General features: G+C 38.2%; 1 protein-coding gene across 1 annotated transcript; it reads left to right on the top strand.

Moving 5' to 3' along the window:
• Nucleotides 1-24,412, top strand: LOC106630772 (uncharacterized). Its single transcript, XM_014275882.3, has 2 exons — nt 1-378; nt 964-24,412. Exon 2 carries the CDS (start codon nt 989-991, stop codon nt 1,772-1,774), a length of 786 nt encoding a protein of 261 aa, XP_014131357.2. The 5' UTR covers nt 1-378; nt 964-988; the 3' UTR covers nt 1,775-24,412.
• Nucleotides 24,413-24,672: the final 260 nt, after the last annotated feature.

The raw sequence follows: 24,672 nt of genomic DNA on the forward strand, positions 1-24,672 counted from the left end.
TCTTTGCTGGCTGTCAAGGATGGGAAGGGCCATAGGTATTGCCCCCTGTAGAATGGGTGAATCAGGAGTGTTTGGTTTTGAGGTGGGAAAAAAGTGCCATCCAATCCTGGTACTCATTTTGATGCTCAAAGATGACATAAAAGCTGCACGCCAGGAAGGAATGCCCACTGAGGAGGAAGAAAGCAGCCCTGCACTCCTCTGTGATTGGGACTGACTGTGTTGTTGCTGGGTGGAACAGCGTAATGCTGCTGCTGCTGCTGCTGCTCCTGCTCCAGCACTGTGATGTTTCTGTTCCAGATTGTGCTGACTCACATCCAAGAAAATATGATACACAGATATAATGCACTGTAACTCTTTTCCTTCCCCCCCGTAACCTCGGTAAGTGTTTGGTTTCTTTTTCCTCTCTTTGGCTAGCGTGGTGCTAATATAGCTTTACTGTTAGAATTAATAGGAGGGGGAAAGGCAACCTTGTAAACAAACTGGTAGCAGACAGATTAATCTTGGAGAGGGCATTTAAATGCAACCTGCTGTTTGTGGTATGTCCACCTCCCTTTAAAGATGATCAATCCCAATAACTCGCCCATCTCTACAAACGACACTTGTTAGAGCTGTGTTCTTAAATGGGAGAAGTGCTTACAATGCCCATTTACAACTGTATTCTGTTTAATTAGTCAGCACAGCCAGTGCTGCAGGGATAGATCACTTGCCTTTAAAGATTTGAGAATGTTAATAGTACAGTATATCATTTTAATTATTATTGGATTAATGTTGTGTCTCGAAGAACATCTAATGCAAATCACAAGAAATGGCCTGAAGTGACCCAAGGGTTGTGCTTTATTAGAAAAGTAATAGGTCCATTGCTTAAATATAAAAAGAGGTTCTTTCTTCAAATGTCACTCTACACTGGGCTTCTCCATGTGTGTATGTGAAAATGAAATCCTTTTACTTCCACTTTGTCCACAGAAAGTTTCTGTAGCTAATGCATTAAATGGCTGAGAGAGCAGCTGTAATATCAAGAGATGAAGAGAAGATCCAAAACAGCAGTGATGATGAAGACAGGTTTCCTACTCAAGTTGCTGTAACAGCATCCCCTGGTTGCTCTGCCTGCCCTTCACTAGACAGCCTTGATGAAGACAAGGGAAGCTCAGCAGAGCCAGAAAGACTGTCTGTCCTCTGCAGCAGGGCAGTGGAGCAGCTAAAAGCCCCAACTGGCCCAGAGATCGTTCGTGGTGGCCAGGCACAGACAACAGTCTGTGGGCTGGCTGAGCATCCTCTGGCAGCTGTAGATGCATCCTTGGGTGCCTCCTCATGCCCTGCAGCAGTTGATAACCTGCTGCCTGTGCACCTTGCCTCCTTGTATGACAAAAGCCCCTGCTGTGATGGCAAACTGAACTCAGAGGTGCTGCAGGTCCCGAGGGTGCCCCGTGAGGCCCTGCAGGCACGGACTGGCACCCAGCAGGCAGGGAATGACACCCAGCAGGCAGGGACTGACACCCAGAGCAGCATGGCCTCCTGCAGTTTGGGCCGTGTGATTTGGATGAAGACCACAACAGTAATGGAGACCTTAGAAAAGAAGAAGAAGGAGGAAAAGGAGAAGTACCAGCTCCAGCTAGCAATGTACCGACGGCTCCTGCTGCTGCGCTCCATCAGGAGTTTGCATAGGCAGCTGGAGCAGCAGCAGGCCAGGCTGCAGGAATGCTATGGCACGGTGATAAATACAAAGAAAGAAGTGTTGAAACACATTTGCCCAACCTCGCCCTCACCTTCGCCGTAATCATGTTGCTGCCTGCAGAAATGAGCTTTGCAATGCCACCCGAGCCGCCTTGCATGCCATCGGGGTGGTGTCTTTGTGTGCGCCGAGCAGAGAGGAAACAGCAGCAGCAGCAGATCAAGAAGAGAGGAGATAAGGTACAGCCTTAGCCCCTGAATTTATTTGGAGGAAAAAGGAGCAAGGGTGAACCTGTGCAAGAAGCTGGCTCCTGATTCCCATTCAAAGCCTCAAGGTGGAAAAGGATTTTTTTGGCAGATAGGTTTGTAAAAAGGAAAAAGTCACCACAAACTGGGAACCTAGTTTGTCACCTGACCCATAAAGGATGCAAAGTTGCTGCCTGCTGAATATGTAATATGGTACATCTCCCTTCTACTTTCAGAGCCAACAAAATTTGAACAGAATTAGGGTTTATTTATCTACAAGAATATCCGAATTTAAAAAATCAGGATATTTGAAACACTTAGGCTAAGACTTGATTATATCTACCAAGCTGCCTGTTTTTCACAAAACTACTATGGACACTGTATGTTTGCAACCTCTACTTTCCTTTAAAATTAATTCAGATTGATCAGAAATTATTGTGGAAAGGTAGGACAGCCAAACACACACAGGGAAAGAATGCAAAAGCCTAAGCCTGATTTCCTCAGGAAAGTAATGTAAAAACAAGGGCCTTGTAGTCTGACGTTGCACTGGAAACCCAGGCTGGCAGTGCCAGGGGAATGTTCAAGGTCTACACAATTATTAATCTGCTGCTAATTCCCAATGGCGCTAGCATCTGCAAATCAAGCATATTTTGTGCCTTACTGCTGTCATTTAATGCAAGTTGGTGACAATTAGCACTTTTTATCCAGGTGTATCAGACATGTGGAAAACCCTGGAGCGCTGTTTCTCCAATTGCAAGGTTAGGATGCCTGCAGGGAATTTGATGTCAGTATGCAACAAACACACAGGGAAAATGAAAACAAAAAGATGCAACTTTCTTGTATGCATTTAAAAGGCAATGTGAGTCACTATTATTGAACAGCAAATTGAATAGTTGAATGTGCTGTTTTAGGATCGGAAGCAAAATATGATTCAAGAAGGAAAGCCACAGAAATATTTCCTATTCTACAATTTCAAGGGATACAGAAATATCTTTGTTCCCAAATATTTATTTCTGATCATGCCAGCTAGATGAACAATTAAACAGGTTTTGGTGTGGGGTTTTTTCTGCATAAAAAGGCATGTCTGCTTTTAATCATCCTTTATGAAAATAATGTGCTATATAGAGGAAAAATGTTATTCTCACATTATTTTTGATATATATACAGGGAGGGGTATGTGGTTGTTAGTGTATGCATGTGCACACACCTCCCTGTATTCAAGAAGCTATGAAAGGCTGATGCTTCTTTTCCTGTAGCAGAAGCAGGAATAATCTCTCAAAATAATCTCTGCTGTCTACGAGGAGTTTGTTTGATTAGATTCACATGCACACATCTGTGAGCAAGGTATTGAAGTAATTCAACAAATGAAGTGCAGCACAACATTGTCATTATTCCGTCTTTGTATTTCTGTGCACCCAAAAATTATGGAAGCCCCCTGGGTATGCACAACCTTAGACAGGTTCATTCATTTCCTTGGGCCCTTGTGTAGCCTCTCATGCAACACGAACCAGTAACTTTGAATGCAGAATTACCATAGAAACATCCTTGGCATCAAGGAGATATTTGAAGGAGCATCCTCTACTGCCTCATTTGGGGAATTTAGGTTGCCAGAGGCCTTTAGTGGGCTACAGAAGAGAGCTGCTGGTCACATGTGACTGGGAAACATTACTCCTGAGCTCTGATCCCATCTCGCTCTCTGCTCAGCCTTCGGAAAACTGTTGTCTCTCAGCAATGCAGGTTTCCTAAAGAATGCTTAAATACTAAACTTGCCTCAAAGGTAACCTGTTCTTTCTTCATGTGCCTCTAGAGAAGGATTCAAGGGGTTGATCGTGGTCAAGAGTCCCTCGTGAAGATTTTTTAATTTCTTTCCCCCCATACTTCTTGCACTAGAAAAGCCTTTTTGTCATTGTTAAGAGTAAGTATTATATGAACCAAACACAAGCAAATCACTATGATATCACCTCCTTTGGGCAAAGATATATTGGAGAAGGGTCACATCTCAAAAATATTGCTGCATTTTGAAACCAAATGTCAAATTTTTCCCTTTAGGAAGACACTCAAAATGAATATTTTTGTTAATGTTAGCCAACTTTTCTTTAGAACTGAAAAGATAATTATCTTTTAAAGTGCATTCAGATTGACTGGCACTATCATGTAACTTTCCACTGAGATATAATAGATCAATGAAAATATCACCCCACCTCACCAAAATACAAAAAAAGCCATTAAAACAAAGTAACAGTTTTGCCTCAGTAGCTGCTGAAGTAGAGCACTGTTCTGCATTTGCTGCAAGAGTGCCCTACATTACTGCACAGAGCTACCTATAGTGTCATATTTGCATACCTATAGTGTCATATTTGCATTAAGGAGTGACTAGAATAAGATTAGGAAATACATTTCACATAACAACTAGTGCAGAAATAGTTAATCTGTCAGTCTGTCCAACTATAAATTCTTTGTGGCAGAACAGTGATAATCTTTGTTTTGTACATCATCACATAAAATTTCTTGATCCTAACTGGGATCAGTAGATGCTTCTGCTTTATGAATATTAAATACTGAAAGATTTGTGCATGAGCAATGCTATCTGATAGCTGGCAGGAAAATGAAGCCAGAAGTTATTCTGTGTGTGCACACTCCTTCCATGTAGTACTTCTATGGATACAAGCAAAATAAATATTAACTGAGGAAATAACTTCAGTCTTTGCAAGAATTTGCTTTCCAGCCAGTGCTTCTAGTGGTTACTAATAAGTGGAGTTGGACAAAACAGTTTAAGGCAATATGACTTTTTAAATTAGTTTATTTTAGAAGCTTGGAAAATGTGGCTTAGCAGCTACGGGCTTTTTCCTTGTATGTTTTAGTGTGTTTTGGAAGTTGAAGGTCAGTGAGAAAGTTCCAGAATGCCATGGGTAACTCTCAGAGGTGTTTTCAGGCATATCAAACTGAGCAACAGTCTCAGGCTGAATACAAGTGTTTCCTCTCTTATAGTTTGACTCTTCATGTTCCTAAGAGCTTTGGTGCTTTGGGTGAGGTCCGATGAAATTTCTTAAAATTTGTACTTTTATCTGAACTCGACTCTCGGCCCTCACAGGAACTGGGGTAATGATGACAAATTGAGCAGTTTCAGTAGGACCTTTCTCCCCATTATCTTTACTGAACTTCCAGAGCCTGCCAAACTAATGATCTGTGGGAGAAATATTCCAGGCACCCCAACAACTTGTGTACTTTTACAGCAAAGATTGAAGGTAGATTATGCTGCCTGAGCTGTAAGGTCCTGCTGCTCACCTGTTTCTGAAATGGCAGAAAATAATCATGGGTTTACTGTGAAAGAGAGGAATATTTAAAAGGTGTCAGCCCTCTCATAACAGTTGCTAATACTAAAAAAATTGTAGCTTCTGCCAACCTAAAGCCAGAAATATTCAAGAACAGAATGGAGTTATAATACACTTGAGTGACAAAATGCATTACTGAGATGTTCTTCTACAGAAGTCCTTCTCTTTTGCATCCCCAACATTTCAGTGGGCTGAACTGCTGTCCTAGAGACTGGTCAGAACTGTGGTTTTGCTATTTCTGTTGTTGATGACACGAGTCAGTCAAGATAAACAGCCCACCTAAACACATTCATTTATTACCTTTTGTGATGTAGCTCTGCAAGGGATTTGTTCTGTTCCTCCTTCCTGAGGTTTTCCTATGTGTCAATCATATTTTTTAATTAGCAAAGTGAAAATTTTATGGATTTATAGTAAATTAGTGATGTTGTGGTAAACTTATGATCCATGTACTGCTAAATGCAGATCCCCCTGGATTGTTCTTGGAACTGTGAAAATTATGGACTCTGGTCATGACATAAGCATACAAAACATAGATTTAAAGATGGCATTGTTTAAATCTTTCCTAGATGATAAGTAGACTAGGAGAGACCCTTTAGAATCTTTGTTACAGTTTATTTCTTCAAATGTTATTAATCTAGAATATAAATGCATTGGGGAGGCCCTTTTGCTTGTGACTGTTGAAAGCAGTAATGCAAAGATGGGTTTGGGATATGCTTGAATGGGACTGCACTCCAAACGCACTCAGCAAGGAGCGAGAGTTCCTCACTTTTAAAACTCAGGGATTCAGGGCATGATAGCCAAAACCCTGGATGGTGGATGGAGTAGAATTACAGGAGAAGTTTCAGGGTTTGATTTTTAATTCAGCATGCAGAATCTCACACTGGACAGTTTCTTTTTTCAGTTAAGGGTACCATTTACTTCTTCTCACTCCTGGAAAAGCTCTTTTGGATCATTTGGCTAGGTTTATGCCAGTGGTTGTTTGTGCAATGCGCAAATTGTTTCCCATCTCTGAATTCGAGTGACAATAGATATTGCTGCCAAAGTATATACATACAACTTAGTCCCCTAAATCTGGCTGCCCCCCTAAATTATAATATATTGAAATTGAGTGTCCTGATGATTTTAAATGTCATTTTTATGTGTGCCAGGACTTTGAGGTATGCCTTGTTCATGTTCCTTCTTAATTTTGATGCATTTCTACCTCTTAGTATCTTCAAACAGCTACAAATGTCTTGTATGGCACTAATCTTTGTCTCTCTGGCTTTTCTATATTTGGAGGCCTTCCCATAAGTCCTTTGTGCTATTAAAGAAAAGGGAGTTAGTTGGTTTTGTTTTGTTTCTTTTTAATTTAGTGAAAACTTGAAGCAGAGGAGAGGGTTCTGTGAAGACATTTTTAGAGGTTTTACTTAAATGTCTTGAAAATAACAGCGGTTCTTACAGCTGCAAATAAGTTCCCCTAATTGTATTGATCATCTTCTCACACAATTTTAGCCAAGTCTACAAAGCAAATGAAAAAGTTGCCTCCCTCTTTGGCAAATGAAGTCTGTAAGTCCGCTGCCCAAAGTGACTTCTGTGTGCATGAGAAGCAAGAAATTCTTGAGAATCTCAATAAAAGTTACATTTTCCCTTTGATGGGTGGGGGTTGGAAAGGAAAGGGAATGTGTGACCATTCATCACAGCACCAGGCTCGTTAGTACCCAGGAACTTTCTACTCTAAATGACAAAGAGTTTCACTGTCACCAAAGAGAAATTGCTGCTGACCTTAGACCTCTTTTTGGAAAGTAAAATAATGGAGCACAGGAGCAGAGTTTGATATTTGACCGAATTCTACACAATTATCATGCATGTGTATATAATAAAATTAATTCTGTGTCTCTGCATTGTAGCCTCAGGCTAGCAGCGTACAATCAGTTTTGTATGTATAATAGATCACAGAGTTGTTCATGAATAATACAAATGCATTGAGCAGATACTAGTGAGTGAAGATGTTTGTCTTTGCATGGAATCGAAGTGAACATGTAATATTGTGATAATATATATTTGATGAATTCAGGTCTGACTTGCCTTTGCCATAGCCTGCTAATTCCCCGACAAGGGTTGCCACAATAATTGAGTTTCCAATAACATTATGATTATTTCCACATGATAATTTAATTGTAGGTATTTTTTAATATTGTAATAATGTAGATTTGTGATTATTATGCATTTGCATGCAGATTTTCATGGTGTCTTGGAGCACATCCCTACATTTATAACTTAATTTCCTCTATTATTGCATATATATTTTGGGATGAACTCATTAATGCAAACTAAAAAAAAAAAAAAAGTAGGTCTTTTTGGTCATTTTGCCTTTATTATAAATGGTTGAAAGCTTTGCTCATTTTTTTAGACCAGCCTAAACAAGTGAATAAACAAAAGACCACTGTAATTCATGGATGGATTAATTTAAAATAATAATGTAATTACAAATCATGGCAGATTTGTCTGGGATAATTGGGATGTAGACTGGTACAAATTTTGCTTTACTGAAACAAAGCTTGTTTAAATGAATCACCAAGTTTAGTAGAGGCTGTTTTCCATTCTTCCAATTCCCCAATATAACATGACGGCAAAGTAACGCTGGCTCAAAAATTGTGGATGCCTGTGCAAATGCATATAACAACATGGAACCTGGAACTTCTGTACCTACCTAGATATTATTTTGTCAAGCAAAATGACCAGTAAGAATATAATTCCAAATACAGAGTCATAACACCAGCAGGGATTTCAATCAGTTAATTTCTCCACTCTGGAAAGAGGTTGGTTGCTTGTGTTATAACAACCTTCAAACTGTGTTAGAAAACCTGGCCTGAAACTTAGTGGGACAAAGGGAAATAGAATTAAACTTTGTTCCCATTATTGGAGCAGACATTTGTGCAATCCTGTGAGCATTCTGCCTCAAATAGGAGAGCTCTCTTCCAGACCTATCAGAAATTCAAAGAAAATGAGTAGGAAATGTCTTTAGCTAAATATATCTGTTTTGAAAAGAAACTTCCCAGAGAAAATGACCTGGGCTCTGGGTGTTGCTTGATTTTCTGGTACATGTAGCTGTAGGACTGTCCTTATCTGTAAAATCTCAGCTCTGCAAATTGAACAGGGGTCACAGCAGGGTTCTTGGTCTCTTTCAGGTTATGCATAGCTAATATGTTCATTTTCCATTACTTGCATGGTAGGAACATGCAGCAGGAACTAGGAGAACAGGCCTGTTCCAAAACTTCATAAATGAAAGTTTAAAACTAGGTGCTGGAATATCTAATTTTCTGCTCTCCCTTCACGTTGCCCTTTAGTGCACATCAATGCTACTGTTTCCAGTGTGGTTTGGTGCCTGCTTTCTCCTTTCAAACTCCTCTTAATTATTCCTCTCAATTAACCACAGACAAGACACAATGAGATTAAGTCCCTCTCTTTCATCTTTCCTTGCTCTGTGGACCTAAGTGTTGAACAGAAAAGCTGATGCCTGATTTAGGCAATGGGGAGAAAAGTCATGATTCTGCAGTACAAGAAGGTCTCTGTGCTTTGCAGCAGAACAACCACTTGTATAGGTAAATTAGATTATATCCTGAAACCCATTAAGGCTTTTTTAAATTCCATGTCTCACTAAGAAGTACCTGGCTGGTAACTGGCTTCTCTTGAAGCTGTAAAAGTATCAAAACATGAAAGCAGTCCCATTGACAGAAGTTTATAAATCTAAACCCATGCTTTGGTGAGACCAAGAGATACTTCAAAACGGGATCTGAGAGGTCAGTTTATCTGTTATTTTGTTTTATAATGGCCTACCAACATAAAATTAAGGATGTCTTTTACCCTGTGGCCTTAGATCTAAAAATTATCTCAGGTGTTTTCATACATGAAATACCATGGAATATGAACATATCATTCTCTCCATAAGTCTTGGATGCATGTTATAATTCTTGCTTGTTGTGAAGAAATTTGACATTGTGCCAGATAACAAATTATTTAGAATTGGATGATTGTCTTCATTACTATATGTTTCTGATGTTACTTACATAGGTGGGTGTACATAAAATTAGAAGAAAGCCTGTTGAAAAACACTGATTTGTGTCATTTTCATGAGCAATTTTCTCTGATGAAAGAAATTGATACTAAACATTTATAATGCAGAGTATGTATCTGCCCTGGCCTCTCAACCCTTTGAGCAACACAGAGGCTAGGACTGAAAGAGCATAGGTCCTTTTCTACCTTCACCTGATGGGTTTTGAACTTAAGCCACTCATTTGCTCAGAGATGTCAGAATTGCTCTAATATTTTAAATTGAGGGAAGTGAAGTGGGGTCTCTCAGTCTTTCCTATTTGTGCTGCTTCCCACTAAGTAAAAAAAGTTGAATGAACTTTAAGGTCCTTTCCAACAGAAACCATTCTATACTTCTGTGTCCCTTACTTTGGTCACAGTGTATGACAAAGAAACATTTAATTTCAGGTCACTTGGAAGAAAGACTTCTTTTTACACAAAATTATTTGCTGTTGCTGCTTTGCTCCTTCAGTTGAATGAGAAAAAAACCCAACAAAACACCTTCAGTTTTCTTGCAGTAATTTTTTTCCATTTGTAGTTATCTCTGAAGCAGTGGGACTATGACATTTCTGCGTGAGGCAGGGATATTCTTTTTTCTTGTGCAGAGACCAGCATTTCCCAGTTTATTCTTAAGAAAAGCATTCCTCAAAAATAAGGAGGTATTTATGTATTGCCCATCTTCTCTATTGCTTGAAAAATGCATGATTCATGGCCACTGGTTGTTCTTCTCATAGTGGAGAGGGTTTATTGGCCATAATCCTGGAAGTCTGGGAGTCCCCTGTGTGTCAAATGATCACTGATTGTATTGGAAAAAGATGGCTCAGTGACAGCAGGCAGCCCCTGGGCAGAGAGACGTGTCCCTTGTCCCTGAGCAATAACCTGTATGGATGATTGCGACTTGTTGATAGACCTCCATGAAGTCTCACCTAGTAGTCAGGGCTTAGCAGTGTCTGGCTAGTGAAGGATCCCTCAGTACAGGATGCTTGAACTTGATTTGTTGCTCTCATCAAGGAGGGCATAAAGGTAGGCAAGAACTGAACATGCCTTGAGGCCCAGGCAGATGCAGTTTTACCACAGCCTCTGTCTTACTGGAGAGAGAGAGGAGGAAAGAAAAGACTGCTAGAATTTACAGAATATAGTTATTGACTAATTTCTTCATCAGCAAGAGCAGTAAGAAATCAGTGAGGTCTCTCCTGAGAGATCACTGGTGTCACCTCACATGTCCTCAGGGTGCCAAATGGTATAAAACACTCACTTTGAAAGTACTGCACCGTGATAAGCTTCAACTCCCAAGGGGTGCATTGTGTGTACATTTTGTTATATGTAATGACACACTGAAAGGGCAGTGAAGCTGTTAAGGGAATGCTGCATGTCTAAAAAGAACTTATTCTTCTTTCAACCAATAAAAGAAGGAAAGATTATTTCAAAAAAGCAATCAAAATAATATCATTCAAATGCAGGAAATTATAAAATACTAGAGAGAATTCACCTTTGGATGAAGAAATTTAAAACATGAGACCTTCTCTGTAATATAAATGCTTCAAATTGGACCATTTTCCAGGCAAAGCAAGAAACTTCTGCAAAAACCTTTAAAAATAGTTGATATATGTACAAAATTTTAAAGCTGACACAACCAGCATAATGGCAGCAATTATTTAAAACAGTAGATTTGAAGAATAAAGAACAAATTGCAGTAATTTCATGTAGTCATTCCAGACAATGTATAGAGATTGTGAGTTTCAACAAGACCAAAGTTGGATGTGAGACTCTGGGAATTTCTCAGCAAATGTGATTTTGTAGAAAAACTGTTCAGTGCATATAAAAAATACTCCTAGAGGTGACTACAATGCTAACAACAATATTTTGAAATGAAGCTAAAAAAGACTCATGTTCCCTTCAACATAATTCCACGTGGACACATTCAAGAATTCTGTATGGCCTCAGTGTGCCAGGGCCCATTTTCCAGCAGAAATACTTCTGCCTACAAAATATATGGAAATGTATGTGAATGTTTTCATGTATTTTGAAGGCAAAAGAAGTTGTCCTCCTTAAACCTGACACAGAACAAATCTGACTATAGGAAATTTCAGTCAGCAAAACGACAGAACAATTGGGCAAATGCATTCCTGATGAACTTTAAATGTGGAATTATAATTGGACAAATAATTCATTTTATATCATTCAGAAATAAACAAGGACTCGTAAAAAATAGAAAAGCGAATTGGATGGAATTGGGCAGTTTTATCTACTATTACTTCAGAACTAACCATCAATCACTGTCAGTTAATTATCATTAAGATTGCACAAAAAAAGGCCCCTGTGGGAGTTGGATAGGCTGTGAGTTTCATTCTTTCATTAAAAACAAGACAAACAATATAAGCCTTGTTTGAATTTTTGGGTTTATTTGTTTTGTTTGATTTGGTTTGTTTTGTTTTTATTCATTTGGATCTTTTTGTATTCAAAGAAATGATGTGAAAAGGTGAATATTGAATAATTGGTCTGAGAGTTACCATATGGATTGCAGAAGCAAGGAAATAGAACAAGGGATTCGAAATTAAAGATGTTATTTGTCAGGAAAAGTTTAAGGATTTTTAATTTCTTTCTTTTTTGTTCCTTACAAAATTAAATTGTCTTTCTAAGTAGGAAAACTTGCTGGATTTTTTTTTTTAAATGCTTGCTTTTTAATTAATTGTACAATTTTTAAGTCCCTAGGGTTTATACACCCAGTTTGTAAACCTTCTTTTTAAAAAAAGAGTCTGAAAACTAAAGTTATGTGACTCCAAAAATTTATTCTTTAGCAGAATGCAAACCAGTGTGAAACCCCATAAAGATACAAGCCACAGAAATTTTTGCAGCTGACGAACTGATCTGTGAGGCTCACAGCACGTAGCTAAGGACAGAAGCAGGGATGCAGCTGTGGGCAGGAGCAGCTGCTGCTGTTTCCAGGGTGCATCCCTGCCCTGCTGGGGAGCCACTCACACTCTGAAAAGTGCCAAGGTTTATCAGCAGTGCTCACCAGCATCACAAACAGAGGCTGGTACCCGTGCTCTGTGCAGTTCCTGCCCGGGATATAACTCTGGTTCTGTCAGCTGCTGCTTGCTCAGCCCCAGGATCACAAGGCTCTCCTTGCCAGGCACTCCCTGCAGAAGAAGGCTATAGAGATTAAACTAAGCTAAAGTGTGATTTTATTTAGTTATATAAATGTATATAACTGTAATCTTTAGATAACATATTATAATTATATTTTACTATAAAACATTAAAGTTATAAATTATGTATTTGTTTATAAAGGTCTTATACATTTCTATAGCTATATAAATCAATACAAATTTATATAAATCTATATAACTAAACTAACACACAATTTCCACGTCTTTGAGTATCTGCTTATCATGGTAAAATATTTGTGTTATAGGATGAATCGTTTGTCTGTTTGTTAGGATTTCAGTTTGGTTTTCTAAGCGAGGCTTCCTTGTTAACTTTTTTTCCTCTCAAATGACAGAAGAGCCTTATGAGCAAAAAGGATTGAAAGTCTGGAGCCTTCAGGGCCAAAGGCCTCTCTGTTCAGCAAAAGAATAATTGAAAAGCTCAAACCCTTGCACTTGGAATTAACCAGATATTTGGTCGGTTACTCAAATAAACCTCAGAGCTAGAGATGTAAATATAAATGTTCCCACACAGATGTCAAAGAGGAAAAAGGCCTGTAAATGACACAATTTGAAACCAAAATGAAGTCTTTAGCACTGCTGAGCAATGGTTTCTAATGAGGACAAGTGACAGACTCAAATTAGAGCAGAGCTGTCCCATTCAGGGCTCTTCAGGCTGAATGCAGCCCATCACGACAATTCATCTGCTCCTTGTCGACCCCTTCCTCTTGGGAAAGCCTCTTTTCCCATACCCAAACTGCAGGCCATACTTAGGGAGTGATGGTCAGCCAGATGGACACAAAACAGAGACCCGTGTTTGGATCAGTCCAAACAGTCCACGAAACTCACATTGGCCATGCATCCCATTGTATTTTACTGGATATATTCTGATGTGTCAGGAGAGGTTATGCGTTGGCATAAAAGCACAGCAAGTTTGTTTCTATTCTCCTATCTTTTCTCCACCATGTATGGAGTTTCAAGCCTCTTATTTAGCTATTGGAGAAGGAAGATCCTCCACTGCCAATTTTCTTTTGCAAGGTTGGGTCAATGTTAGCATGTCTGTAAACTAGTAGAAAGGGGAATTAGGCTATAGCAGAAAGGGACAGTGGATCTTGAAAGAAAACTAAGATGGAAACCCTAACCTCTTCTAATTTACATATGGTGACATTTTGCAGAAATATTGTAACATTAGCAGTGGCATAATGAAATTCTGCCTATCAGCCGTGGAAGGAATAATGTTACTGTAAAGGTAACCTGTCCACAGTTTGTTATCAAGAAAATATTCATGGCAAGAAACATACATTTACCAATGAGTGTTAAGAATAGTAGTTTTCCCTTATAGTTTTTCCTCGTGGGCTATCCATCTTCCCCTCCAGATTTACTGCATGATCACTCCCTTTACATGCTAATTATATGCTGCTCTGGTGAATTTGTTAGTAGTGACACTTTGGGCACCCAGTGGGACTGCAACTCATTATGTGGCAATGTCCAGATATATCAGATATTATTAGCTGTCATTAATCTGCTGTGGAAGCATTGAGTGCACAGCCAGGAGAGAGACCAGGAAATAGAGCAAAAATGAAGTCTGCAGCCACCCTGGCCCCCAGAAGGTCAGAGGGCAAATCAGCAGGGGAGAAGAATACACCTTAAAATGGCCAGTGCTTAGCAGCAGATTTTTAGCCCATTATAAGCCAGCATTCCTTACAAGAGAAAAGGCAAAAAGAAACTATACTCTTTATGTGGTCTGTCTGGCTATGCCTTATTGGAGGAAACAGGAATACAGCATCTCAAATTGTCTTTTTTATAAACTGTTTTGTAAACTGAATCAAAGCAATAAAAGTGTGTGAATTTGAAGAGTGAGCAACACACAGTGTCCATCTGAATGTGGACAGCACTCAGGCATAAAGTTTTGAAATTAGGCACATGTAACTTGGAATAGGATTAGTCCTGCCCCTCCATTTCAAGGTTGTATTTTATAGAACTGGACCAGGCAGTAGAGAAAATGCTGCAGAAATGAAGAGAATGCTCTTAATGTCCATCCAGTCCTGTAATTTGCCTTTGTAAAGGGTTTGCCTCTAGACTGCGAATTCTGTGCTGATCAGCCTCTGCTATGCAGCTTAAAAACACAAATCAAAATGGATTGCATTTTTGCTATCGATTCTGAAAACTAGTCACACATAAGAGTTATGCTTATCTGTGTTTGTGCAGAATTTATTACATCTGTTTGGAGTGCAGAAATAAGAGCTGAAGAAACATTCTTCCCAGAAAAATCCACAGTCTTTCCAGTCTCCAAGATGACTTGAAGAGTTCTGTCCAGGATTGTAAGAAGAAGCATTTTCTTTCTTTACATCAGCTACTAAGGCTGGAAGAAACCAATCAGGCTTTAAGGCAAGTAGGGTCTTCTCTTGTCTGAAATTAAACAAAAACCAGCAAAGTAGAAGTTAGAAATCTTTGAGGTTGGTGGTGATGTATTATCTAGACAATTTTCAGAGCAGGGGGAAGGTATTAGTTTGGTTAGTCTGTGTGCATTGGTAACTTACAGGCACCTTTTGCTACTGCCAAAGGGCAGCCTGAAAACTCAGGGACCTTAAAATTGAAGGATGAGATAGGGAGACTTAAGATAGGCAAAACTGCATTGTATTGAGGAAAATAAAAATAAACTTTTGTTTCCAAGATTGCAAGAAACTATGCTCCCTTATTTAGAAGTTGCAGTGCTTCAGTTAGAAGGCTTATATAAAGACTAGAGGAAAGAAATCACCCTAAAATTCTTCAATAAATGACAAATGCTTGTTTGGGAAGCTGGAGTGAAGTTCATTTTCCAGTGAGCCACTCATCTGAGTTTCCTGAAGGAATTTGGGAAGTACTGGTTTTATTCCCATGTAAGGGGTCTAGTCTAATGCTTCACAATTTTTCACATACTGTGACCTTTCTATGCTCTTAATGAGGGTAATAACAGGAAGGATAAAGAAGGCCTGATGTTTTATTTATAGAACTGTCTTTACTTAGACAGACTCTGATAAACCCATGCAAAAACAACCACCATGGGCCAGGTTTAAGGCTGTTTTAAATTCTGCACAATCCCATGAAATAGAAAGCAATGTTAGTATTTGGTTGAATGGCTCCCTTTAAGACTTCCTAAACTAACATTCATGAACTCAGGTTCTAAGAAAAGATTTAAAAGTGATTTTGGTGTAATTTCAGGGTTTGCAGAAATACCCTGAAATGCTAGTGTTAGCAATGGGGCAGATGGAAAGTACCCAGGGAAATAATTAAAAGTTTTATCATTGGTCTTGAACCTTCGCAGTCTTGGTTTTCAGGAGGATTGGTTTACATATATGTGAGAACAATGAAATATGAAAGTAGAGTTACAGTCCAATGGTGTTAATGTGGACAAAAAAAAAAAAAAAAAAAGGAATGCTGTATGAACATATTCAATAAGTCATTCATAGTTTCTTTTTTGGTCTTTTTCTAGTGTTTATGAAATTTTGCACCTATGGCATGGCTTGCCCTTTTTCCAGGGAAGTGGAATAAAAATTCATTCCAGTTTTCTTTTCCTTTGAGTTCTTCGAATAACTGAATATGAGGTGAATACTGTTTTAGTGGTAGGTTAATGAGTTACAGGTCAGGCTTACAGTGGAAAAACTACAGTCAGCCTCCATGGTTCTGTTTGCCAAATTTGCACTGATGAATTTATTATGGCAGGCTCACTTTTTTTTTTTATTTTCACGAAGGAATATTTCTGTGATTTTCCCATCAAGATTATGCTGTCTTTTCAGTGCCTGTGTTGCTCCTTAAGTTCCTGCAGGCACTTATTTTCACATTTAACATGACACGCATGAGTAACCCTCTCTCAACTGGTGAAACTAGTCAGGTGTAAAACTCTGATGAACTCACTCTTTAGGGCTGAGGCCTGAGCAAATTCCACAGAACACAAAAGTGTGTTACGTTTTGCAGCTCTCTGGATCATTTCATATCCCATTGTTTGTAATAAGATGAATAGTTAGGTCTTATCTAGAGAAACCTATATCAGCAATGCTAACAGTTATCTGCACAGCTGTCTTTAATAATTATTGTACTGAAAATGGTGTGTTAGATATTAAGTTCAGTCCTTAAAAAGGTGATCGATATTTGTACTCTTTTATATACATACCCAGAATTGTTTTCAAAGTAAAATCCTAAGAATAAGTTTAAAATTATTGTAAGTTGTAACATAATGGCAGGAGAAGGCCATTATCTTGAATTTGGATTGTAGAGAGTGCTGGAATGCTCTCTTCCTTGTGGCTCAGACCCCTAGCAGCAGTTTTACCTTCCTGGACAAGCATGAACACTTTTAGGAATATTCCACTGCACTTGCTTTTTTTTTTCATTATCTGCTTTGTAAAAGCTAATAATAGTTAGAGATTTATAGTGTTTAAAGTGTGCACAGTTAGTTGAAATTAAGACTATATTCATCTTCCTGAAAGTTAAAATCAGTATCAGCCCTGAACTAATATATTTTATTTGCCCAGGTATTGCTTAGCCTGTGAGCCATTAGATCAGAGGCTGTGGAAGAGCCTTTCCTCCCAAATTTTTAGGATCATGACATGAACATCTGATTCTGCAACTCCTTTGCAAATGTCTGCAAATGGCAGGGCTCTGTCATAATTCTTCTCTTACCTCATGCAGCACTTTATAGCAGCACTGACTGCACAGTAAGTGGTCAAGTGTCATAAATTACCCCATCTCAGGTTAGGGGCAATTGATGCCTGGGATGATTAACTGTTTTTGTGATGTTTGCTAGGAAAAACTGTAAGGAGAAATTAGTCGAAGTTGAGAGTCACTGCAGTTTTCTGATATACCTGATCATTTACTCATTATTATGACAATCATTCATTTAGGTGATTTAGGCTCTTGCAGATTGAGGTACTGGTTAGCCTGACTGAAGAGGGGTAGATCTGACCTGAAATTAGGGCTGTGAATTGTCATTAACATTTTATTTTAAAGGATTCTGGTGCAACTGAGACAGGAACAAGAAAATGCAATCAGAGCAGCGATGCAACCACCAAAGCTCAGGACAATATTCAAGACTGTTCCTTGAAAAAGCGAAAGATTTTCACTATATTTTCCAAAGTCACAGATGTTTTTTTATAATTGCCAGTCCTTGTATTTTGTTAGCACCAAAAGAATGGAAATCAGAGCCCTCTTGCTGTTCTTCTATGTAGAAAAAAAAAGGTAGGACTGTTTTGAACCACAGAAAAATAAAATTTAAATTTAAAAGAGACTGTTTAAAGTGTGTAGAACTATGAACATTTGAGAATTCATGATTTGCTGCCAAAAATCATTGCAGAAATTGTGTTGCACATGTCTGTGCATGTCTGTGTGTTTATATGTGCTGAAAATATATATCACTGGATCAAGAGTGAATAACAATTTCATAAGCCTCTACCAGACAGTTGTAACTGTTCCTTTCAGATAAGAACAAATTATTTCACAACCAAATATGGATAAAACAGATCTTAAATTCATTTTGATTTCTTCTAGTGAGGGGTTACATTATGCAGTACCAAAACATAATAATTTCCTAGATTTATTGTAATATGTTTTTAAACACATCAGGTGTTTACTGAGGTTTTGTTTCCTTAGAAGCATTGTGGCTATGCATTCAACTTTTGAACCTTGTTCTGCAATGTTGTAGAACCAACTGCCTCTGGAAAAAAAAAAAAAAAAAGAAACAAACAAAATCCCCCAAAGCAGCAACAGACAAACAAACACAAGCCAGAAACTCCAAAATAAACAAAGAAAAAACACTGCTGAAATTTTGTTAGGAGAAAAAGATTTAGAGGTTTGCAGGAACTGTTCCATTCCTCTTAACAAAGCCAAGGTTCGGCTCTGGTGGTCCGGGCCTGGATCTAGCATAATCCTGTGTTAGGTGGGTACCTCCTCTGAATGTGTTAAAGATCTTAGTGATCTCTCTCACTCTCTTCCTTCTCTGTGCACCCAAACCTACCCTTGTTTTGACGGCCTCCCCTTTTGAACAGCCTTATATGATTGCTTCCATCCACAGGTTACTTTACTCCAGTCAATTTGCCACAGAACACTCGCCCATTAGCAAACTCGTCTGCAGCCTGCTTTAAAATCTGCTTATGGTTATGTCCAGATAAAAGCATGTGAGGTCAGTTTGGTAGAGCGGAGACAAAATGCTTTAACATAAGGTTTTCTATTCTGTGCAGGCAGCTAATAAAAGTGCCCGCAGGTGTTGAGAATTATCCTTCTCTAGGAGATTTCTTTACAATCTGAACCTAATCTTGGCGAAAGCTTTGGCAAGGATATCTGGCACATTAATTAAGTGACTTTCCCTCCCCCACAGGTCTTAGGCTGTACCTTTGATTAACCACCTCTGTGCCCAGGAAACAAACTGCTGGATAGGCATTATCAGTTTTTCAGGTGTATGGATGTTAGAGATAACTTGGGATTCCTCCTTTATCTGGATAGATGCTCCTTCCACTTTCAACACTACACAGCTTTTCCCTTAGCTACTGCTACAGGGATCCTGCAGGCATATTATGAGATTTTAGTATGAAGACCTTTATATTCAGTGTGTATCTCTGGATGGCCTCTGCTGAGAAGTTTCAGATCCTTAGGGGAAAATGCCTAAATAACTCCTCCAAAGCTCCCCCTCTATTTAAATGGCTTTTCCTTGCTGCAGTATCACAGCTGTGACACATCAAAGTTAGTAGCTGGTGTGGCAGGACATGCATTCCCAAATCAGCCTCAGTGAAGAAAGGTGATTTGCAGTGACAGGTTTCATATCTTACGGTGTCATTTTCATGAATGGCTTGGTTAATTAAATTTAATGTGGAACAAGAGCTTGCTTACATTCTGCCAGGCTTAAGATGTTCTTACTCACACCTTACTTAAAGAACAATTCCTACTGTTAAATAAGGGTTCCAGAATTTAGCCCTCTGTTAGCAGTCTTCCATAAACCCTTTGTTTTCCTAACATGTTAAAAACCAAGGCTTAATGGGTTCACGATGACATCAGTTATCAAGATTTGTGTGGTGTTGGCAGATGTTGAATTTTCAGTGGAAAACCATTAAGCAGATTTGAGTCAGGGCAAGTTTCACAACATGCAGGTATTACACCGGTGGTTACATGTGTTGACTTCAGCTTTATTTATTACAAAGGAAAACAGGCCTGTACTTATACAACAACAGCAATGAGAAATTAATCTTCCCAATAGGAAAATCAGTCTTGTCTTGTTAAAGGTACTCAGAATTACTTGTTGAGCATGCTGAGCTTGCAAAAACAATGTCTGCAACTTTCAGATTTAATAAATCTAAAATTAAATATTTAAAATAAATATAAGAAAAACAATTTTTGATTACCTAGGCCTTTTTTTTGGTATCAAGTGTAAAGAAAGCAGTATTTCAGAAAGTGTTGAATGTCCATTTTTTCACAACCTTTCTTTCCAAAATTTCTCCAGTTTATTTTCCTCTCTGATTAGATTTGTTACTTTTGAGTACTCTTTGCCTGTCAGCTCACAATGCACCAATTCTGTACTAGTTCTTCAAGACTAAGATTGAAATTCTTCAACATTAAAAAGTTGCTTTTTGTCATATGAGTACAAAGTTTGGACAATGTTATTGTCTAGACCAAGGCCTACATGTGGTGTGCTATGTGTGTAATAAATACCTGCCAAAAACTGAAACCAAATTCATTGGGAGAAATGATTCTTCAGATAAAAGCAAGGTCTCTAATGTAGGAGAAAAAAAGTGAAATCCCACAACAAACTGAGGTGATAACAGCAACAAAAATTAAAGGAGAGCACTTTCAATTTTGTGTACCTAGTAATTTGAAATTTGAAATTAGATGGATTTAATTGTTGCAATGTTTGGTTCATACATTAATTAGGACTTCAGTTTGCAGATTTACTGGTGCAGTGTACTAAAGTAAAAATCTCTTATGTCTGCTGTTCTCTTCAACTGTAAACATGCTGGAGACTGTATTTTCTTGGAAACTAAACTTCACACAGTTCACGCACAATTCACACAGGATTACTTCAAATTCTGCTTATGCATCAGGAAGCATCTAATCTTAGTCCCTTTGTTGTACCAGTAAAGTTGCTCTTACAATGCAACTTTTTCATACCTGAAGTTTTTCTTGAGTCTCTGGCTGTTGATACTGTGAGGGCATGAACTTTTCTGAATGCCAAAATTCATACTGATGGTAACTAGAAGGTTTCAAGGGGTCCATTAGTATTTTTCACTTTTATGGAGCACTGCATAGAGAATCATTAGAACATCAAGGGGATTTCACTTCTGTGTGTTTAAAAGTCATTAAAACAGAAAAGGGGAACCTAAAATTCTGTCTTATGAAAAAGGACTTAATTTTCTATTTTTTTAGACCATTTGCGGGAACTTTGCTTTTCTATATGCTGATTTATAAAAATTAAAACTCTTTCCAATATGGCTTTTATTCAGAAAATATTAAAAATAACTTCATATTGAAAAGTTGCTTTGATATTGTGGGATTCAAAAAGATTTTTAATTTTTGTCAGCTTTTCAGTTTGTTTTATTCCCATTTGCCTTATTTAACATTATAGATGCACAAAATAAGATCAATTTATTTTGAACAAGTAATGGAATTTTCCTTCACTATTATTTCCACTATTTAAGTTTAGCTCCAGGTTGGAACCGAGTCAATTTTTTCTATCTTGCAGCCCTGTATAAAAGAAACTTTGACTTCCATGGAGGGCTATTTTTCATCAGGCAAACAAACAAAAAAGTCCCTTATTGGGTCCATGTAAAACCACAGTTTCTTCATCAGCACAACTTTTCCAGTATGTGAAACCAGTCACCTGATAAAAAGGTTATGGCAGATGATAAGCTTTGAATCAGGACTTCAGTTTTCACCAGCTAAAGAACAAATGATCATCCACAGATGTGAACATGCAAAAGAAAAACATTCTTTCCCAAACTTTTCAAGTAAAAAACAAATGATGAAATGTTGGATAATTATAATTTCATGAGTTACGTGATCTCCTATTTATTACAAATGGGTAAATACAAAGACTCTGATTATTTACTCTGCTGACCTGCCCCAGGTTTATGGCATTTATTATAGTCAGTAATGTTTATAGCAAAATTTTTCTTAATAATAACATTTATAATATTTTAATGTGTGTGTATGAGGGGAAATAGTACATGAAAGAATTTCAGTGCAAATAAACCTAAACCGTTTTGCATTTGGAACTCCTCTGTATTATTTTAGGACCTCAGTTCTCAAAACAGTTATGGTTTATTCACACAATTCCAATGGGACAACTCATATGTAGAAAGCTAAGTCTTCTCTTAAGTGTTTTCTTGTATCCTTTCCCATCCCACCCTTCGCTTCCTCATGTGCATGTGTTGGGGTAGGTATGTCTCAACACATTCCTGAGCACACTCTTCCTTGTCTGAAGCGCATAATTTTAATTAAATAAATATATAGGGGTTTGTTTTTGGATGAATGTACAGATATTTGCACAAGTATTAATTAATTTATTCCGTGGGTATCAAGCAATTATCTCTTTTGCTGCAAGGGCAATTTGCTGCCATACTAAGCAGAAGGCATTCTTTCCCCAAACAAAACAAGCACAGCACCACTTTCAGCTATGTGCTGAAATGTGTGATCAGTATTGTAATGTGTTAAGCATGGCATCATTATTCTAAAGCCAGCAACAGAGATATAAAATGCACTGTGAGACTGCAAACTGAGCACAGTTTGATTGTAGGACACCCGGGTAGAAGGGTTTTGTATTAGAATATACATTGCATTTATAATGCCTTCTTCTCTAAAATGTAATTAGGTTTTTTTATGAACTGGTAAAATATAGTAAATAAAGGACTCAGGGGATTTCCATATAGCCACATTTATTCCCACATGTCTTTCCAAATCATAAATGGTTGTCTTCCTTAGAAATGGATTAAGACAAATTGCATTAGGACACGATCATGAATCTGATTAAGGTGGAACCATGATCAGGTTTTTTCTTTTGGGCAACCATGTTTTCTTATAACAACCAGAAGAAAAAAAAGCCTTTGGCAAGATGTTTCAAAAGGCCTTTCTCATATGCACATAAAAGCAGTTTTCATGCTAATTCAAAAATTGGTCCACACCTATAATTTCTTTATATATCCAAGACAAAGCTTTGGGCAAAATTTTTCAGTAGTATATATTTTCAGATACAGACTTGTGGTTTCAATGAAAGCTCCTAAAAAGGAATTTCCATGCATAATTTCCTTAAGGAGAACACTCTGAAGGCAAGTTGCAAGAGAGGCAGAAGATCAGGAATTGATTCCAAATTGGTTAAGAGAGAGGAATACTGAGAACAAAAACATCCCCAGTGGAAAACTGATGCAATATACAGAATAAACACCTTTTATGAACAGACTCTCACAAAGGCCCCAGCTCCTTCTCTTCCTGTGTTAGTAAGCGACCCAAACTGAGCACATTATGTTGCACTATTTGACAAAGAAGGAAACTAACGCGGATGTGTCTTTTGATGCACAGAAATACAAATGTGTTGAAAATGCCTATCTCAGCAAAAAAAAGGCTGTTACTTCCTTCTCCATTCCCCCCCCACGCCATTTATCTTTCTTTAAAAAGAGTAGTTTCAACTCCATGTAGCTAAAGGGAACTTAATTGCAGTGTTGTTATCTCGGTGTCATAGTCAAATCTGAGGTGATTTGAAGGGTCTGGGAAGGACATCTTCATTCACCCTCTTGGGGCTCCATGGCATATGAGCTCTTTGGCCTCTCACACTAACATGTAGGGGTCAGCTAATAGGAAGAACTCCACTTTAAATCTATAGAAGTCTATACAAAAAAAGAAGTTCTCTGTCTACAAGGACGAGTGCTTGTCGTATGAAAATAAAGAGAATAGATGGGTCTAATGGGTAAGTTCTGGAAGCTAAAGAAGTTCCATAATCCTTGTGCTTACTATTGTAATGTAACACTGCTCAAGTAACTCTATCTATCTGCTTTATGGTTAGTCTTACTGGCTTTTACTTGTTTGGGGTTTTTCTCCAGTTTAGACCAAGATTCAGGGATTTTTATTTCAAGTTGTTCATCTTTTACTCTATATTAGCCTTGTTATGGCAAATGTAGGGAAGAATCTAAATTCTTCATTGTGTTTCATGCAGGCAGAGACCAGACCAAAAAAACTCAGGTCTGCGCTCTGGCCCAAATTTCGGAGTGCACCCATCTGAACTAGGTTTTTCCTGAGGCTGGAAAACATCTAGCTGTCTCTTGTACATTGTTCTTGGCAACTTGCTCTGGTTTCATCCAGAAGCTGAGGGCCTGATGTGAATGGGAGTGCAAGCTGGAGCTAGTGACCCAGCATGTGAATCCTCACTGTTTTTCCAGGATGACAGTCCTTAGGTACTCCACCAAACTTTGCATATTTATACAAACTGGGTGTCTAAAATAATTTTGAATCAGTAACATTAGTTCATAATCTGGTGTGATAATGAGAAATGCAAAATTCCTTTGTTGTCTCTTACTTCCCCTGGCATTTCCAAAAGGATTTGCTCACAGCTGGGACTTTCAACACAGCTAGGGGAAGGTCCTGTTCAGCGTGACTGAAACCAGCAGTGATGGGGCACACGTCTGGATTTCTTGGCCAAGCTGGGACTAAGTTCTGAAATAAAAAATATGCATGTTCACACTTGGGCTCTTCAAAGCAGAGGTTCATCTATGTTTCACAACAATAATTTTCAGCTGAAACAGGAAAGGTGCAAAAGCCCTACCCTGATATTCCCCAAACCTTCTGTTTGACAACACCCTGTACAAGAGAACACGCTGGCTCATGTTCATAGAGTCGTGACTTGTACAGTCCAGGCCTTAGCAAAATTGTTAGAAAACTCAAGTTCAAAAATAATTATGGTGAATTGGGAAATAATTGTGTTAAATAGAAAAAAAAAACAAGTTAAAATGGGAGAAAGAAAAGGTCAGTTAAAACAGACATACCAAATTTTCCTATCTATTTGAGTTTGTCTCAGGTTCGTTCCTCTAGTTTATATAAATACATGAAAAGAGAGTGAACAAGACACAGGCACACACACTTATGTGTATATAAACAAGAAAATGCTGAGGTCAAAAATCCAAAATCAAAAATTATATTTTTACAGGATGTAAGAGACAGAACCCATTTGGTAAATTGCTTAGATAGATAGCCTGTCTATAAGAACAGAT

The sequence above is a fragment of the Zonotrichia albicollis genome, chromosome 1 (assembly GCF_047830755.1).
Source record: "Zonotrichia albicollis isolate bZonAlb1 chromosome 1, bZonAlb1.hap1, whole genome shotgun sequence".
NCBI classification, from domain to species: domain Eukaryota; kingdom Metazoa; phylum Chordata; class Aves; order Passeriformes; family Passerellidae; genus Zonotrichia; species Zonotrichia albicollis.

Coding starts and splice junctions, on each gene's coding strand:
- LOC106630772 (XM_014275882.3), top strand. CDS start 989: ATGGCTGAGAGAGCAGCTGTAATATCAAGAGATGAAGAGAAGATCCAA.